Source organism: Branchiostoma lanceolatum, chromosome 17 (genome assembly GCF_035083965.1).
Source record: "Branchiostoma lanceolatum isolate klBraLanc5 chromosome 17, klBraLanc5.hap2, whole genome shotgun sequence".
In the NCBI taxonomy this organism is placed as follows: Eukaryota; Metazoa; Chordata; class Leptocardii; order Amphioxiformes; family Branchiostomatidae; genus Branchiostoma; species Branchiostoma lanceolatum.
Genome location: NC_089738.1, coordinates 19,662,605 through 19,681,713, shown reverse-complemented (window position 1 = coordinate 19,681,713; position 19,109 = coordinate 19,662,605). Strand labels below are relative to the sequence as shown.

Here is a 19,109-nt window from a genome sequence, read left to right as displayed (position 1 = left end):
GCAGAGCTGTTGATAACGGTCGGCAATATCGAGGAAAGACTAGTTAGGTAGAGATGTAGCAAGTAACGAATCTTTCGAAATACCTCTAAAGGAACTGATGTACTCTCCCTCTCTCTCTCTCTCTGATGTGTTGAAGGCTAAACTTCGGACGAGACTATAAACAGAGTAACGATGTCTGACATCGACCTAACCGACATGGCGAAGAAGCTACAGGAGTTTGAGCTGCACCTCAAGACGCAACATAGCGAGGACGCCGGTCGTGTCTTGTATGCGGATAAGGTCAGGGAGGCAGTGAGTAAGGTGAGAAGTTTTGTTTAAACTTAACCTCCTTGGTTTAACCAGTCATTTGTGTGTGTAATGTGTTAGCCAAAATAGGCATTGTTTGATATAAAATATGACTTACGCGGCTCCTAGCCTTACGGAGCATGCAATCTAACTGTACGAATGTTCAGTATCCAGCGGAACTGTTAAAAAACGACAGCCGTCACAACACAATTATAGCAAACCTAAACAGTGCGTTAACTGAAAACAAAAAAAAATAGTATAACATATTTACGCCGTCTGTAGGATTTCCTGGGGAGGGGAGGGAGGTGTGATTCACTTGATCAGTAGTAGTTTATAAGACGGTAAAACAATAATCATAAAACTGTTTCAAATCGATCAGAAGCCTTTGCCGAATAAGCCAAGACGGAGAAAAAGAAGATCTAACGCCGGGGACAAGTCAGTGAACAGCCCGGAAACTGATACAGACAAACTAGAAAGGTAGGGTAAAACTTACATCAAACCTTCCAAAGTTGGTTAAGATTAGAAGATGTTTGCACATTACTGCATATTGCAGAAGAGCCTGATTTGAAAATCATAATACACTAGTTAGTTTGTTTGCACGTTCGGTATTATAGCGAAACATTGATACCAGCAATGACCAATCCTCATTTTCAGCCATTTCGAGAACCACCTTAAGAAAGATGAAACCCCCCTTACCAGGGCCAAGCAGGACTTTGAAGCTGCATTTAAGACGGTACATTTCAAGGGTAAGGAGATACCTCAGGTTAAAGATTTTGTAACTATCAAACCTTTGCATAGTTGCTAAATAATAGCCCTCGAGCTTTTGAAGTTCAACTTTTCAAAGCACATTACTACCAATGGTCTAAGGATATTAGAGTTTTCACAACGTATTCTTCTTTCCTGCCACTGTCTAGTGGTCCTTCTGCCCCCTTCCTCGGTGAAAAGGTGATATGAGCTACTTCTCTCTAGTACTAGTACTAGGTGGCACTGAGACGAGAGGAATGCGCCCCAAAACGTAATCAAGTTTACATCCCCCTCTCCCCTTGGTTCATGGATGAAGTAGACGTTATGCTACAATAAAGGAGAATGCACAACGTAAAGTTCGATCTTTCTCCTCAGATCCCACCGCCCAGCAGAGGCAAACAATCGGACGAAGCAAAGCGAGTACGGCTTACGCCCACATAGCCGACATGACGAGGAAGCTTTGGGAATGGTTTGTCGCTGAAATATCAATGTGGCGAGAGGGTTTGAAGGGTCTTATATTTGGACAAGATCAAGAAGCGGTGAGTAAATTGTTTTTCCTGGTAGTATATATTAGTGTAGTGGACAATCTGCAACCGGACTCAATATGCCGTTTGTTATAAAACAGTTTCAAACGTTTGTTTGTTTTTCTGATCCGAATCAAAACAGCATCTGTAGTAGGTGATTTAAATAAAACAAAATTGAGATCATTAATGAACACTATACATCAACACAGCCATGCAAACTTATCTTAGATCATAAATGGCATGTCAGTTAATCGTTAATCTAACCGGCATAGCAATCATCATAAAAATGCTTACAACATATTTTCGACCCTTGATATTGAATGATGCAGAAACCGTCACCACAGGATCTGGAGGAGCACGAGTTGGGCGTCGTCATGGAAACTGGTGTTTTTGAGGACCAACATCTCAATCCATGTATGGAAAGGTAGGTGAAAGCGTCACAAAGTTGATAAAGCGGCACACAGTGATCGATGATAGAATTATGTTTCGTATGATTAGTTTTGTTTTCATCGTTTTAGCGAACCAGGTATGACCATCATTACACCTGGAATGGATGACAATGACAGGTTCAGAAAGATGTAGACAATATGCAACGTGCAGTTCCATATATATGTATATTTGTTTTACAGATTATACATGAGTAACCACATGCTTGTACTGAAACCCTAAATTTCATTTCAAGTCAATACAAGGACCATCTTAAAGAAGGGGAATCATCCCTTGCCAGGGCAGACCTGGACTCAGCAGAGCAGCACTTTGCAGCTGCACTCAAGACGGTACATGTGAGAGGTAAGAGGGAAACTTCTTGTATAATAGTGCAGAACTTTCCCCTGAAAATAATGATATGGTAAACTAATAGATCTAGTCTCCTTAACACATGCAACAGTGTACACTCTTTTCCAAGTGTAAACACTGTCAATAATGAGAATCCGAGTAATGTCACGGCTTTCTTATACAATTCCAACAGCTAAAATCATTTTCTGTCAGATCCCACAGCCCAGCAGTACCAGAGAGAGGTGGAGCCCCTGTGCAAGTTGGGGGATGTCTACAGTAAGCGAGGTCAGCAAACAGGAGACGGGGGAGACTTTGTCAAAGCAGCAGCGCTCTACAATGCAGCAATAGCCAGGTCAGAGGATGTAGTCCTCAATAGTAACATAGTTAAAACTATCAGAGAGGTAGACAGGTCTTTGTGTAAATATATACTAGGTATCAAGTACATGGTGAGCCAAAATGGCATACAAAAACACAAGAAACAGCTGAAGGAGATGCGGGACCAGATCAAGCTGGAGATGGAAACCATTGACCAGCAGCTGGATCCCTATGTACATGATGAGGACGACCCATGTGTCAAAGAGATAGAGGCAAAACGAGCTCAGGCTGTCAGGCAGTTGTTTGAGAAAATTGCACAACAAAGAAAGGAGTTCATCAGCCTGCTTGTAGAAGAGTGTATTGGGTTAATGGGTCCCCCTCCCTGTAAGTATGCCCTGATAGGTTTGGGTTCACAGGCCACAGGACTGGTAACTCCATACTCAGACCTGGAGTTTGCCATCTTGGTAGAGAAGGAAACGGAGAAATGCCTTGTTTATTTCCGCAACCTCACCCACTATCTACACCTCAAGGTGGTCAACCTGGGAGAAACCATTCTCCCAGCACTGGGATTAAAGTCTCTCAATGACTTCTACTCGGAGAATCCACTTGACAACTGGTACTATGACTCTGTTACACCACGTGGGTTTGCATTTGATGGCTCCATGCCAAAGGCAAGTAAGTATCCACTGGGTAGACAGGGAACAAACAACCAACCACCCAGTGAACTTATCTGCACCCCAGAAAACATGGTGTCAATATTAAAAAATGATGCCACATTATACCTAAAGGAAGGATATCACCTTGCCACCATATTGAGAAACCCGTGCCTGATAATAGGGGACCATGGTCTGCTCGATAGATATATGGGGATCACAGGGAAGATATTGCAAGCTGATGGAGGTACAATGGCCCAACAACTGGCACAGGAGACACTGACGGAAACTATGAAAAAAAGTTTTGGTGCTGAAGGAACAACAATGTCAATATCGATTTCACTAACACGTTTGGATGTAAAGAAAGAGCTTTATCGCTTCCCAGCTGTAGCAGTGGATTGCTTAGCACTCTTCGCATTCATTATCCCTACTACAGTTTGGAAGACAATAGAGGAAATGGAAAAACAAAGAGTAATCAGTCCCAGCAACGCACACCACCTGACAGTACTCACCAGTATCTCAGCAGAACTTAGGCTTAGAACCTACATTGCAAATGGAGGACAGAGGGAAAACCTGTCAGCTTTTCCCTCGCTGGAAACAGCGCCACATGAAAAGAAACCATGCCTACAGGCTAACGATAAAGTACAAACAAGCGCACTGATACCGATTTTCCATCTCCCAAATGAAAGGCAGCTTTTCAGATACTTTTACACATCATTTCCTCTCATGAAGCTTCTGTTCAGACGGTTTGGAAAGAACCCAGATCTTGATCCTTTGTCTGACCGTGATTTATATGACGTTTCTCCAAGAGCACAAGGGATGATGTACTCTGAGTTATGCAAATATAATCTGGCCATCAGCTGCTATAGCGAGGCCCTGAAGAACGCTGAAGATGATATTGAGAAGGTAGACCTGTTAATTAAACTTGGGCTTGCTTGGTCTGGTGTGGGTGATAATAAAAAAGCAATCTGCTGCATTGAAAAGACACTGCAGATACCTTTCGGAGCCATCTTTGTTCAGAATACAGCACATGTTGATATCGATACCCTAGGGAAGCTTTGGGACAAACTAGCTCATAGTGAGGTGGTAATCAGCTATGCTGAACAGGCCCTTCAGAATAAAGCAGGTATTTCGGGCTCTCAGGATATGATAAATCTTGCGATAAACTCCCTCAATATTCTAGGACATGCTTGGTCAGGTCTGGGAGATGACAGAAAAGCAATAACCTACCATGAACAAGCACTGCAGATTTGTAAAAATACCGCATCGGCACGTCTTCAAATTGCCGCGTCCCTAAATGGCTTGGCGTCAGCCTGGGAAAATCTAGGCGATCACAAGAGGTCAATATCCTACACAGAGGAGCAAATGAAGATAATAAAGGAGGTCTATGGTCAGAAAAGAGCGCATCCTAACATTGTAATCTCACTTCGCAATGCAGGGAAGGCCTTGCGTAATTCGGGCAATTTACAGAAAGCTATTATCTATTACGAGCAAGGGCTACGAATGGACAGAATATACTATGGCCAGAGTACAGCACACCCTAACATGGCCCAATCACTTAAATGCACGGGGTCAGTCTGGTTCGATCTAGGTGATTACAGAAAGGCAATCAGCTACTATGAACAGGCGCTGCAAATGTGGAAGAACATCTATGGTCCAACTAAAGCACATCCTGACATTACCTTGATTCTAAACAAGCTTGGGAAAGCGTGGAGCAAGCTTGGTGATCATAGGAAAGCACTCAGTTATTATGAACAAGCATTACAGGACAACAAGAGTTTCTATGGCCAAAGATCAGAAAATGATTCTGTTGCCAAGTCACTCAGCAACATGGGACAAGCATGGGATTCCCTGAGTGATTACAACAAAGCGCTCAGCTATCATGAAAAAGTACTGCAGATGTGCAGGAGAATCTATGGTCAGAGTACAGCACATCCTGCCATTTTCTGCGCACTCAACAACCTAGGACGGGCCTGGCACAACCTGGGGGACTCTAAGAAAGAAATAAGTTTGTATGAAGAATCGCTGCAGATGTGTAAAAGTCTCTATGGCCAGGGCACGGCACATGCTGATATTGCTCTCCTACTGAACAACATTGGGCAGGCTTGGAGGTGCTTTGGCGATTATAGAAAAGGACTTGGCTACTATGAAAAGGCCCTGCAGATGTTCCGGTGTATATATGGCCGACACACGACACAAACCGACATTGCCAACACACTTAACCATATCGGCCAAGCTTGGAGAGGCCTGGAAGATTACAGAAAGGGACTTGACTACCATAAGCAGGCACTTCAGATGTACAAGAGTGTCTATGGTAAGAGCACAGCACATCCTGACATTGCCGAATCACTGGAACATCTAGGACAAACTTGGCACTTACTAGGTGATCAGAAGAAAGCTATCACCTACCTCGAACAGGGTCTGCAGATGTACAAAGGTATCTATGGTCATGGTACGTCACATCCTGATATTGCTAGATTACTTGATGAGATTGGGCATGTATGGACCTGTCAGGGCAATCACAGAAGAGCAGTAAGCTATCATGAAGAGGCACTACAGATGCACAGACATCAGTTTGGTTCGACTACAGCTCATCCAGATATTGTTGACTCACTTATAAAAGTGGGGGAAGCTTGGGGCCATCTGGGTGATGGCAGAAAAATAATAAACTACTGTTTACAGGTTCTGCAGATGTGCAGGCGTCTCTATAGTGAGGACCCAGATGCACCACTTTCGAAATCTGACGCTGTCCACCTACTTAATAAGCACCAGGAGTTATCTGAACACCATGGTCATTCACCTGTTAACATGAATTCTAATAATAATCCTCTATGAACAGACACTTCCACACCCGGAAACCACATCGCGTTTGCTGTTAAGGCATTCAGAAAATACGTGTAGGTGTTTAGAAACGTTTATTGAAAGAGTATAGCACATTGAAGTACATAACTAGTAGTTGAGCCTTACAACATATTGACGGTGGCAACAGAAGCAACAAGAGCGTTGAGGCATAAGATGTATAAACATTGTATCAACATATATCCTGACATCAATGAGTTACTTGCAGCGTTATACAGGCTCGGTATTTCCTTGGGGGTCACATAAGTTACATAAAGTCAATCAGTTCCTCACAAGAAACATTGGAAATCACTAGGTAGATTAAGCATGAAGAGAAAAAGTACAAACTGATACAAGACACATGACAACGTAGTGTAGATGAAACAGTTGACAGATCTCGTTTGTCGCAATCATTGTTGAGTGATAAAAACATTTCAGTCGGTCTATTTCATGAAAATGTATTATGCTTGCAGCTCTCTTGTCTCTACAGATGATTAAAAAGAAGCGATTTTACCCAAGTCAAAAAGGATAGAATATAAGATTACAATTTGTACAAAGCAGGGCAAAGACACTGCAAGAAATATTCCCACAAAACTTTTCTTCATGGTCGTCAACATTGCAAAGTTTTGTTCCTTTATGATTTGATACCTATGCTTTGTTAAACGTGTCTGAATTAAACCGTACCTGTTAAAAGGAGTGTTGATAAAGTATTAATCGTGTAATACTTATAGGGACTTGTGACATATGTGGGATTTTCAAAGGATGTAAGGTCTATACTATATACACATGGAATAAAAAAGTAACTTGTTACAACATAGATTTTCTCTAATACATTGTTGTGTAAATAGAAATGTACAGGGATGAAATTGCTGTAAATAGTGACTTTGTGATTTCCTTATTATATGGAGCCTCTTTTAGATTGTGTGGAAAAAAATTGAAGTGGTTGTACACCAGTCAAGAATATCTTAGTGGTAACTCGAAATACCACATAATGTGACACGAATTTTGTACTTAAAGTTGGAAAATGTCTTAGACAGATGTTAGCCTACCTCCACTCAGTTTGTTTTTCAGTTTGTCAAAATCGACTTGCATGTCAAAATAAAGTTACATGAAACACGTTGAAGTGGTGGTGCACTCATTAACCATAAAACAAGTCAACGATCTAAAACACGGTGCTATGGAGCATCAGATAAAGCTCATTTGCCATATCAGCTGCAAAAACGAAACAATACAATTATATTTCTGGGTAATCATAAAATCCCTAAGATATTTTTCAGATCAGCTGTTAGAGTTAGACTATACTATTTTTTGATCGGCTCTCTATTTGCTACACGTAAATGTGTTGGTTTCCTCAAAGCTTGGACCAATATATTACAATATGTATTTAAAGATATATTGCATACTTATTGTAGTATCGTATACTCGTCTCCTGCCGGCCTCGGTGAAATTCACCTGTCGACGTAATATTGCAGTGCAAAGCATGCTAGGATTTGACCCCATGACCTCTTGCCAGGGCACCGCACCTGGGTGACTTACTTCTGGGTTGATGACGCTTGTATCGAACCTGGCGATGCGATCTTCTCGGACCCACAATATTTGGAATTTAAACGCAGAGTTTGATATTCTAAATCTTTCAACCCAGCAGAGCCATCGTTGAAACAAAAGGTGGGTGCAACTTTTTTTCAGTTCAAGATGTCACTTCAGCGTCTAGCACACCTCTCTAAGGGTCAAAGTCATTGTCTAGGTGTTTACAACGTCAATATGAAGAAGGATGAAATATATATAGCAGTCCTGAATTACAAATGAAACATGCATTACTGTAGTAGCTAAAATTACTGTCCCCAGCAGACATGTTGTCGAGAGTCAAGGCTGGCTTGAATGAAGGCATGTTGTAAATGCGGGATATTTTCGAGGCTGATTCACACATACATGGAGTTGCTGTGTAGTTCTCAAAACAAAGGCTTAAGGGTGGCTTCTTGTAGCTCTCTTCAACGGTTTTAAGATGACTTTCCCATGAAGCCAACATAAGATATTACAGCAATAGAGGGTAGGGTGCTAGCGATGTTATGGGCCAAGGTGTTCAAAGTGTAAACAGTATCAGGTAACAGGTGACCTCTTGTCGTTGTTTACTCAGACACAAAAGACGTGTGACGTAGGCGTGACGGAATGGAAAGCCCCGGCAGCGACACACGGAAAGTCCCGCGGCTGAGTCGGAGGGGAAAACCAGAATGTCCGCTTGTGTAGGGAGAAACAGGCAAGTCTCTACTAAGACAGGACCACAGCTGTGGAGTCTCAGACATCCAGGTGAGATTTTAAGTCTAATCCGATGTGACAAGGCCTAACAACGAAACAATGTCCGACATGGATGTGAATAGCCTGGCAAACAAGCTACAGGACTTGGAGTTGTTCATCAAGAGTTATAAAGGAAGTCAAGTTGGATATGGCCGAGCCCTGATACGAGCTATTGTTACGAGCGATCACGTTATTGAAGTAGAGGTACTAAAGAGTATTGGAGACCTGTATCTTAAGAAAGGCAAGCTCAGAAATGATTCGACAGAGTTTTGCAAGGCTACTGGCCTGTATGCTGCTGCCCTACTGCGCTGCACAGATCCAGACATGGGACAGACACTGGAACATCGCATCGGGTACGCGGAGAAACTCTACAGACAACTGTTGGGGTATACTCCACAGCGCTTCTCAACAGACGATTGGGGCACTTCTAACAATGTCTTAAGGGTGGCAGACATCTGTTACAAATTGGACAGAAGCGTCGGGAAATCCTGCCGTTCTCTTGACGACACTTTCACAGAAGCATTAGTAACGGCAATTGCAGATGGCGATGTGTTGTTGGAGGTTGAGGCACTGAAGTCTCTTGGAGACTTGTACCTCAGAAAAGGGAAGGCAACATCTGACGTATCACAGTACTCCAAGGCGGCAGCCATGTACAATAAGGCACTGACAAGATGTGAGGATTCTGAGACAAAACAGACTCTGTACCATCGTATAAAGTACATGGACAAGATCAAGAAAACAGTGCCAAAGGTAAGTTTAGATACATCGATGATTTCACCTACATGTATATGTACAGGATCTGTTATGCAAGTATGTTTTGTAGACCACAATTACCGGAAGAACTGGCCTTTCATCATCATCATCTTCGTTTATTTATGTTTATCTCCATTTACAAAGGTCACTGTAGTTTGTGGTCTCTGTATTATGCGTACATGATTATAGAGTTATGCGCTGCTACATTATCTTATACATGTGTGTGGGATTACGAAAGGAGACGCCTAAAAAGGCCAACACCTCTTGATTTGCCGGCAGCATTCCTCACCACGCAAATCAGCAAAGAGAGGAAGAAGAGCAGTAGGAAAGCAGAGTGGGAACAAAACAAGAACTGGCAAAATTCAGGACAGTCATCTTCAAGCTGGCGTAACAGGGTAGGGGACATTATTTGACGATTTTTGTCGTGAGACAAGCGTGTACCTTTCCTTGAAGTAGTTCGTCTCTTGCTGAATATAAAAGAATTAATTCTATATGTTTATCGTATTGCTTTTTCCTTCTGCTTCACAGCAAATGGGTAGAGCCACAAATGACCATTGCTGCATCTCGAAGTATGGAAGAAACAAAGCTCACACATAGGTTAGTAAAATGCATATTTGGATTCGAAGAAGTTTTTATAGCATTGTAGGGTCCTAGATCTTCCACGTTAACCTCTTTGTACTATATAATGTTCATGCAAAAGTTGTCAAAATAACGCGTACTATTCCCTACATCGTTTCTAGGAAGTACAAAGATCTCCTTACGGAAGGTGAATCTTCCTTTGCCAGGGTAGACCTGGACTCAGCAGAGCAGCACTTTGCAGCTGCACTCAAAACGGTACATGTACGAGGTAAGGAGAAAGCCACACCTTGTTATAAACGCTTTATAAGATACTGTCCAGAAGCTATCCTTGTGCCTACGGTGTGCAATACACTTATGTAAGAGTATAGAGATAATGGTCTGTCTTTACATCTGAATATATATGATCCTATCCCTGTTAAAAGATATACTAGTACCCTAATCCGACAGTGCAGTGGAGGTCATTTGGATCTATATTCAGACGTTATTTCGCTTCTGGAAACATTTGTGCCATCTTAGAATAGAACTGATTTGCCAGTATAAATTTTCTGTATTCTTTATTGAAAATTGCAACAAGACAATACACAGTGGAACACCAGGCAGATAAACTGTATAACTTAAATGTACCCCAGACCCAACAGCCCAGCAGTACCAGAGAGAGGTGGAGCCCCTGTGCAAGTTGGGGGATGTCTACAGTAAGCGAGGTCAGCAAACAGGAGACGGGGGAGACTTTGTAAAAGCAGCAGCGCTCTACAATGCAGCAATAGCCAGGTCAGAGGATCAAGTCCTCAATGGTAAAATAGACACAGATATCAGAGATTTACATAGTTTGTTTATCAAATATGTCCTGAATATTAATGACAATGTAAATGAAGACGAAACAGAAATACACAAGAAACAGCTGAAGGAGATGCGGGACCAGATCAAGCTGGAGATGGAAACCATTGACCAGCAACTAGATCCATATGTACATGATGAGGACGACCCATGTGTCAAAGAGATAGAGGCAAAACGAGCTCAGGCTATCAGGCATGTGTTTGAGAACATTGCACAACAAAGGAAGGAGTTCATCAGCCTCCTTGTAGAAGAGTGTATTGGGTTAATGGGCCCCCCTCCCTGTAAGTATGCCCTGATAGGTTTGGGTTCACAGGCCACAGCACTGGTAACTCCATACTCAGACCTGGAGTTTGCCATCTTGGTAGAGGATGAATGCGAACAATGTCTTGTTTATTTCCGCAACCTCACCCACTATCTACACCTCAAGGTGGTCAACCTGGGAGAAACTATTCTCCCAGCACTGGGAATAAAATCTCTCAATAACTTCTGCTCTGAGAATCCACTTGACGACTGGTACTATGACTCTGTTACACCACGTGGGTTTGCATTTGATGGCTCCATGTCAAAGGCAAGCAAGACTCCACTTGGCAGACAGGGAACTATGGGAGAACCACCAAAGGAACTGATTTGTACCCCAGAAAGTTTAGTTTCAGTACTGCAAAAGGATGCCACATCATATCTAAAAGAAGGTTATCACCTTGCTACAATCTTGAGAAACCCGTGCCTGATAGCAGGGGAACAAGACTTGATTGACGCATACATGGCCATCACAATGAAGATACTGCAAGCTAACGGAGGTGAAATGTCTAAACAGCTCGCACTGCAGACACTTAAGGACAACATTGAAACCCACCAAGATGAAGAAGTGATGAAGCCATTAATGATCGATGTGAAGAAAGAAATCTATCGGTTCCCATCTGTAGCAGTGGATTGCTTGGCAATCTTGGGACACATTGCACCCACTACCATTTGGAAGACAATAGAAGAAATGAAAAATCAAAACGTAATCAGTCCCAACAATGCACACCACCTGACAGTGCTTACAAGCATCTCAGCAGAACTCAGGCTGAGAACCTATATTGCAAATGGTGGGCAGAAGGAAAACCTGTCAGCCTTGGCATCAATGGGAACAACGCTGCTTGGACGTGAATCATCTCTACAGACCAATAACGATATACAAACGAATGCACTGTACCCCGTTTTTCATATTTCTAAAGAAAAGGAGCTTTTCAGATACTACTATACAGCAGTTCCTTTTAGATCATTCTTGACTGAATGTTCTGGAAAACCCCCGATTCTTGATTCATTGTCTGATTTGTATGACAACTCTCAAAAAGTACGGGGAATGATGTACTTTAACCTATGTAGGTATAGTCAGGCTGTCAGTTGCTATCGTGAGGCTCTGCAAAAAGTGGAAGATATAACAGAGAAGATAGACATCTTATGCAATCTTGGAAATGCTTGTTTAATGGCGAGTGATTATCAGAAAGCCATCAGGTATACTGAAGAGTTCTTGCAGATTCAGTTCAGAGCTATTTGCAGTCAGGGAACAAGATATCCTAGTATAGAATACTTGCTCGGTATTCTGGGGGAACTTAGGAGCAAACTGGCAAACAAAAAGGCATTAGACGATGGTGTCTCTCACGATAGTTTGTCACATCTTGAGCTTGAACACTCTATCAATATTCTGGGGCAAGCCTGGGCAGGGCTGGGCGACTACAGAAAAGCAATTAGCTACTTTGAACTGTCACTGGAGATGTCTAGGAATATCTACAGCCAAACTTCTGATCATTCTGTCATTACCGCAGCGCTGAATAACCTGGGATTAGCTTGGGGGAATCTAGGTGATACTCGTAAGTCAATCACCTATACTGAGCAGTCATTACAGATGTTGATTAGTATCTATGGTGAGAACAGAGCACATCCTAACATTGCTATCTTATTCAACAATCTGGGCTTTGCCTTGTGCGATCATGGTGACTGTAGAAAAGGAACTAGGTGCCATGATCAAGCACTACAGATGTACAGGAGTATCTATGGGCAGAATGTAGCACATCCTGACATTGCGATGACATGCCAGAACATGGGAGTAGCCTGGCAAAAGTTGGGTGATTGTGGGCAAGCACGAAACTATTATGAACAGGCACTGAAAATCTACTTAAAAATCTATGGTGAGAATGCAATACATCCTGGCATTGCATTGTCACTCTGCAGCCTTGGGCATGTCTGGACCAACCTAAAGGATCACAAAAGAGCAATCAGTTACGGTACACAGGCAGTGCAGATGTTCAGAAGCATATATGGTCTAAATAAAGCACATCCAAACATCGCCACGAGTCTTAACAACCTGGCGACAGCCTGGGGTGCATTTGGTAATCAAAGACAAGCAATCACCTACCTTCAAGAGGCACTGCAGATGGACAGGAATATCTATGGTCAGAGCACAGCACATTCTGGCATTGTCAACATACTCGGCAACCTAGGATCAGCCTGCAGTGACCTGGGCGATTACAGACTAGGAGTCAACTACTATGAGCAGGCACTACAAATGAAAATGAGCATCTATGTTCAGAATGCAGAACGCACTGCATTATTTGCTAGCTTACTCTACAATGCGGGGTTGGCCTGGAGTAAACTGGGTGATCACCAGAAGGCTGTCAGCTACATTGAACAGGCATTACAGATGAATGAAACTATCTATGGCCAGAATACAGATCATCCACACATTGCTGCCTCGCTCTCAGGCCTAGGGCACGTCTGGTCCCGTCAAGGCGACCACAGGAGGGCGATCAGCTACTTTGAACAAGCACTACATATGCGAAGGAGTATGTATGGCAAAACTGCACAACACCCTGAAATTGTTATACTCTATTTAACCTGGGATCAGCTTGGCATCGCCTGCATGATTACAAGAAGAAATTGAGCTACTTGGAACAGGCACTGCAGATGTGCAGGAATATCTATGGTGAGACTGCAGCACATCCTGACACAGCTTTCTGTCTCAGGGAACTGGGATCAGCCTGGCACCACCAGGGAGACTGCACATTTCACAACTACTTGAAAAAGTCAGTACAGAATCCAGCACATTATGAAATTGACTACTTATTGCGCAACCTGCGGCTGGGTGATTACAGGAAAGCTGCCAGGTACCACAAAAAGGCACTGGAGATGTACAAATCTTTACATGGTCAGAGTACAGCACATCCTGACATTGCTCTTGTTCTCAACAAACTGGGGATAGTCTGGGAAAAAATGGGTAATTTCAGAAAAGGAGTCAGCTACCTTGAAGAGGCGCTACAAGTCTACAGAAGTTTGCATGGTGAGAGTACCGCACACCCTGACATTGTGAAGTCATTCTGCAGACTTGGAACAGGCTATTTCTTCATTGGTGATCAATGTGAATCAAATAGTTCTTTTCAAGAAGCATTTGCTATGGCAGGACGGATTGAGACCGAGGACGAAAAAAACCAATTGATCAAGGAAATTGAAGATGAAGTTTTTAAGGTTGTAACGATGAAACAGTTGAAAGACTCGAATGCGTCCCATGCATGCAAGGTTCAGTGGTGGACTCGTTTTATTTCTGATAAGTTGTGACAAGGAATATCTGTATTACCTTGGTCGCTCTTGGTGTTATTCACTCACTCATGGTGTTATTGGTCATTCTTATACAACAGTTAATAGGTCAAGTGTATTTTGTGTACCATGTCGTTTATCTGTGAAATGTCTTTGCATATACACTGTATTTGTGTCTTAATCCGTACCAATACGAATATTGTGAGTGGTTAATGTTTCTGATAACTAAAATTTTTCAAATGCAATATGCTTGGAGTCAATCTTTTGATAATCGTTTTCCTTCGCAATTTGTCGTTATGGTCACATGCATAGTAAACGGTTTCAGCTATCACAGTACAACAGGAGTAAATCCGTTTCATCCTTGCCCCAAGCACATTTTGTAATGGTCAATAAAGTCAACTTAAGCACATTAGTTTTGCGCTTTCATTTGATTTTTGTGAAATGTTTTTCAATCCAGTAAGCTACAATCCTTATTGGTCATCCATCATCATCCTGAGCACATTTTGAAACTCTGTTACCTGAAGGTAAAATGACATCTTGAAAAAAAAGATAATTCCCATTCTTTCTAAAATCAAAATTCATGGTACAATTTTAATAAATAATCAGAAGTAAAAACCACAGGCTATGATGTCAGTAAAAGTAGTACTGAACTGATAATACATTCTATAAATATCACTGCAAAATGCATGTACATACTAAAGCATATCGAATGGAAGAATTACATCATTTCCAATATGCCTTCCTTCACATTATAGTTTTTACTGCTTTTAAGCTTCCAGGGGACTACTAAATGGATAACATTTCTTCCTTCATGAGTTCTAACCTGTTCAAATTCTTAAGGATTAACTCAAGATAGAGGGTCTCCCAGCACTTTCCACAGTGTTATTATAATAGCATATTGCCTTGTTGTATGGATCTTGAAATATTTGCCATCACTTCTACAAAGCAACTAACTGATGGCCATGCCATGTGTAGTTTAGGTATAGAGCAAATGTACTTGAATGTGACTTCACAGTTTATGAAAAATTTACATCAATGGTTGGTTAACTGTCTTAGTCATACTAGTGTAACCCTGCAGTAGAAGTATAGCCAAATGCAATACCCTATGAACTTGTACTATGTAATTGTTGTTACACAATTGCAAGATGTGTAGGATCAGCTCGTTTGCACAGTAGTAAAGCTACATCATAATTCACAAAGGGGAGGTCTACACTTCCTTTGCAGTCATGGCAAATTTAGACTATCAATGAGATTATGTACTTTTATATGCATTGCAATGGATAGTTAAAATCTGCCAAGCAGGATGTACCTTCTAAATGGGCCTTTTGTTATTCTAAATCTGAATAGCTAACTCTAAGGCTGTTGGCTCCCTACATGCAATCTTATGTAAATCTACAGACTAATATAGTTGTAGCAGCAAAGTTAGGAAATATGTTCCTAACATTTCATACTTCAAGTATAGATGCTACATGTTAGTTTTTTCTTCTAAGGATTAATACTACCAATAAACTACATCTATTACTGGACGTCATCTGAAGTTTAAAACCTACCCACTACTTTGTATATCAAGTATCTCTTAACCTACGACATGACCTATAACCTGTAACTTGACTGGATGTATGAATGCAGATGAGAAGGAGATTACCATGGAAGACAAGTGACAATTCTAAGAAAGTTTCCTTTGACCTTTTATCTATGGCCTCAGGAATACTGGAACGATTGGGGTTAGATGAAGATTAGTTTGATCAGAACCAAAAAGTTGGGATTTCATCATAATCCCATGTGCGTGATCGTGCCCTTGTATGTTTGATCTTTGCCCTATGACTTCATCATAGAAACTGATTTCATGAAGCCTTCGCTTCTGGAGCTGACCTTGCACCTCTGCTCATCCACTTATGACCTACATGTAGTGGAAGTGATTTGATACTCGACCTCTGACCTACAGGAAGTGATTTTATAAAGCCTTTGCTTTAGGCTTGTACAGAATGAGCATGTAGAGAGATGCCAGCCCAAACAGCTGGGTCTGCACTATCCACTTCAGTCTGGTGATGCCACCGATGTTCTTCATTCTGAGGAAACATTGAGATCATGTTTCAAACAAACAAACAAACAAACAAACAAAACATAACTAAGTTTTAAACCACTACTAGGTAGACATGAGAAATATGCCACAAGAACTAACACAAATCAACACTGTTTTTTAAAAATTCCAAGCACACTATGTTGTAACTTAATGTAAGCCCAACGTGATTACAGAATGTACATTACACGTCGCTTGGAAAAATGCTGTAGAACTGACCGTTATAGAAACAGCGCCATACCTCAGATGACCCGTCTGATGAACAATACTTGACTTTACCATCTGTTTATATGGCTTTACTACATGTCATTCTGTCTCAAACGAAATAACGCTGATTCTCAGCCTTTAGCTCTACGCCGCTCGTTTAACTTCCATTGTTTTTAATATGTATTTATATTTTACGAATTAATGACTCGTACGTCTTGTAAAGTCAGACTGCAATTCTGTCTGTTGACTGTCACAGTCTGATTGTATTGTGTGTGCAATAAATAAACCATTCATCATCATCAAAACAAGCTTTAACCTCAATCCCCTGGTATCTCTGTTTCTGTCATAACTTATTTGTTTGTTTGAACCTTTGTTTATTCATGACAATCTCAAATCAGCATACAGGTCACTTTTCATTGAGGTCATGAGAGAAGAGGTAAGGGTCAGATAAAATATAACAGATTTTTCAATGCAGATATTTCAACAGACTCGGCAAACAGGAGTTTCATACATACGTAGTCAGGACGGCTGCAATGGTGGCCTCTACAGTGTGGATCCCCCAGGCAACCCAGAACCTAGAAAACAACAGAAACACAGCTTCATTATATTTCTCCTACTAAAGATAACATAACTCGGCCTGCATTCACTATTGAAGAAAACGTAGGATCACCTGGCATATGCCCTTGGAAAGAGAAAGTGATCTTGACCCAGTTTAGCTCACTGAAGAGCTAATCTTTCACTGGTCGTGACAGAGAAGACAAATGCTAACTATGTACAGTATTTACAGGTTCATTGTACCGTAGAAAGTCCCCCAGCTCTTCTTGACAAGTACAATTCTAAGCAATGATGGATGATATGATGAAGACCCAAAGCTACTTAGAGGAGCAATATATTGTATTCTGGACTCGAAAAAACCCATTGGCAAACTGCGACTTTCAGAAATACTTCTTAGTCTCCTACTCCTACGGAATCAGTGGCACACTCTTGGAATGCATTCTAAATATTCTATGGAAGCTAGTGTGATAAAAGTAGAACCCTGAGTGATAACCAAAGTTATTGCCCAGTCCAGAACACCCATATCGAACGTTTTTGTGCCGCAGGTATGATAAAAAATAACAAGAAAAGACCTATTCAAGTACAAGTAATAAGTAATCATTCTACAAGTATTATATACTATTAGAAACCACACCCACCCTCTGTAGAGCTGTACTGGGTAGTTCTTGATGAGATGTTGAGTCAGTGTGCCGAGGGGTCCCAGCATGGGCCAGGGTACGGACTGGGGGGCGAACACTGCAAACTGGGGAAACAACAGGAACATTTTGTTAAAGGTTTGTATCAGAAGTACAAGCCATATGTGTAATTAGGAAATATGCATATGGCTGGTTCTGTGTTGTGTCAGGGTGCCCAACGGACCTAGCATGGGCCACAGTGCCGACTGGGGGGCGTACACTGCAAACTGGGGGGACAACAGAAACATGGTGGTTTACAGGTAAGTTACCGATCTTCACTATAGCCTGGGTGCCAGTTTAGCTACTAGTACATGTATTTACTACCAGGGCTCCTGCAGTCGCTACCCTAAAAAAGGTATGAGGGTAGCAAGTGTAGGAGCCCCGGTAGTTATACCCTGGCACACAGGCTAGTTCATTTGTGTCCTTCCCTTTATTTCCCTGTAGTTTATTCTAATACTAATTTATGAATGCACAGACTGCTGATAATCCAATTCCTATTGGGCTTACTCCTAGCAGTATGAGAGAAGAGGAAAAAAGGTTTGTACGGTAAGTGCTTATAGCCATGTAACAACAGCGAAAAACTTGGATATTGAGTAGTCGAGTTCAAAGCCATACCCTATAAAACAATGGTGCCTGAATTATCTATTACTCACAGGTTTAGCCAAGCCAGGTAAGGCCGACAAAGGTTACATAATGATTGTACAAACTAATATTGCTTATGTCAAATTTGGTATAAGATGATGTCTATACACCCATAAGGTATGGGTTTACATCATACGTAAAACAACCCCTCCCCAAATCCTGAACAAAGAAATTATACTGCAACCTCTATCTATGGCTTAAAAGTCTTAATTTTGCAATAATCGTCAGTGAAGGGAGGTGGTAAACTGCTCATTCTAACGAGAACTACATAACTATCTTTAAAACAGGCCATAGAAGCAGCATTAAGTACAAAAGATCACGGTTAAATTATTACAGCGGGCCCCCTTTGTTCTTATTCTTACCGTGTAAAGCACCCATATACTGGGCACCAGCAACATCGTCAGATAACTCACTCGGACAAAACCTCCCGCCGACATCGCTAAACAACGATTTAAACAGTCACTACCGAACTCAAAATAACCTCCAACACTCCAACAAACAAAAGAAAATCAACAAACCCCGAATATGGTAAATCCGACACCGATAAAAGACATCCAAAACGGAGAGGCGAGCCGGAAAAAAGGTTCGTCGGCTTCCCTGGGCGCCGCCATCTTGGATATTCCCCACAGTGCACCGCGATCGGATGAACTATGGCGGCGGTTTCAAGTTTCCAACCACCTGACTGGTGAGAGAGCGGCAAGAAATCTTAAAGATTGAAACAAATATAAAACCTCCTTGAACAAATAAAAGAAAGAAATAAACAAATATAAAGACTTTTCTTTGTTAC

At 41.7% G+C, this 19,109-nt stretch overlaps 3 protein-coding genes across 4 annotated transcripts; 2 read left to right on the top strand and 1 right to left on the bottom strand.

Annotated features, from left to right (window-relative positions):
* The first annotated feature begins 171 nt into the window (after positions 1-171).
* On the top strand, positions 172-6,196 carry LOC136422536 (uncharacterized). Its single transcript, XM_066410308.1, has 5 exons — positions 172-300; positions 1,883-1,977; positions 2,236-2,342; positions 2,541-3,542; positions 6,135-6,196. Exons 1-5 carry the CDS (start codon positions 172-174, stop codon positions 6,194-6,196), a joined length of 1,395 nt encoding a protein of 464 aa, XP_066266405.1.
* Positions 6,197-8,494: 2,298 nt separating this feature from the next.
* Positions 8,495-12,409, top strand: LOC136422535 (uncharacterized). Its single transcript, XM_066410307.1, has 5 exons — positions 8,495-9,175; positions 9,458-9,573; positions 9,919-10,025; positions 10,387-12,088; positions 12,400-12,409. The coding sequence occupies exons 1-5, from the start codon at positions 8,495-8,497 to the stop codon at positions 12,407-12,409; spliced, it is 2,616 nt and encodes an 871-aa protein (XP_066266404.1).
* Positions 12,410-14,723: 2,314 nt separating this feature from the next.
* Positions 14,724-18,970, bottom strand: LOC136423558 (transmembrane protein 254-like). Of its 2 annotated transcripts, none has more exons than XM_066411780.1 (4): positions 18,841-18,970; positions 17,645-17,748; positions 16,967-17,026; positions 14,724-16,233 (listed from the first exon to the last, which is right to left on the bottom strand). In XM_066411780.1, the coding sequence occupies exons 1-4, from the start codon at positions 18,931-18,933 to the stop codon at positions 16,119-16,121; spliced, it is 372 nt and encodes a 123-aa protein (XP_066267877.1). In that variant the 5' UTR covers positions 18,934-18,970; the 3' UTR covers positions 14,724-16,118. The 2 variants fall into 2 exon arrangements, with proteins under 2 accessions (XP_066267877.1, XP_066267878.1); XM_066411781.1 differs by having other exon boundaries at positions 18,685-18,939.
* Positions 18,971-19,109: the final 139 nt, after the last annotated feature.

Bases quoted from the DNA above. Each gene is read 5' to 3' on its own strand.
- LOC136422536 (XM_066410308.1), top strand. From the start codon at position 172: ATGTCTGACATCGACCTAACCGACATGGCGAAGAAGCTACAGGAGTTT. The intron at 1,978-2,235 runs GTAGGTGAAAGC...TTTCATTTCAAG, and splicing joins CTCAATCCATGTATGGAAAG to TCAATACAAGGACCATCTTA. The intron at 2,343-2,540 runs GTAAGAGGGAAA...ATTTTCTGTCAG, and splicing joins CAAGACGGTACATGTGAGAG to ATCCCACAGCCCAGCAGTAC.
- LOC136422535 (XM_066410307.1), top strand. From the start codon at position 8,495: ATGGATGTGAATAGCCTGGCAAACAAGCTACAGGACTTGGAGTTGTTC. The intron at 9,176-9,457 runs GTAAGTTTAGAT...ATTTGCCGGCAG, and splicing joins TCAAGAAAACAGTGCCAAAG to CATTCCTCACCACGCAAATC. The intron at 9,574-9,918 runs GTAGGGGACATT...CATCGTTTCTAG, and splicing joins CTTCAAGCTGGCGTAACAGG to GAAGTACAAAGATCTCCTTA.
- LOC136423558 (XM_066411780.1), bottom strand. From the start codon at position 18,933: ATGGCGGCGCCCAGGGAAGCCGACGAACCTTTTTTCCGGCTCGCCTCT. The intron at 17,749-18,840 runs GTTTGTTGATTT...TTGTTTCCCCAG, and splicing joins TCGGATTTACCATATTCGGG to TTTGCAGTGTTCGCCCCCCA. The intron at 16,234-16,966 runs GTATGTATGAAA...ATGTTTCCTCAG, and splicing joins ATTGCAGCCGTCCTGACTAC to AATGAAGAACATCGGTGGCA.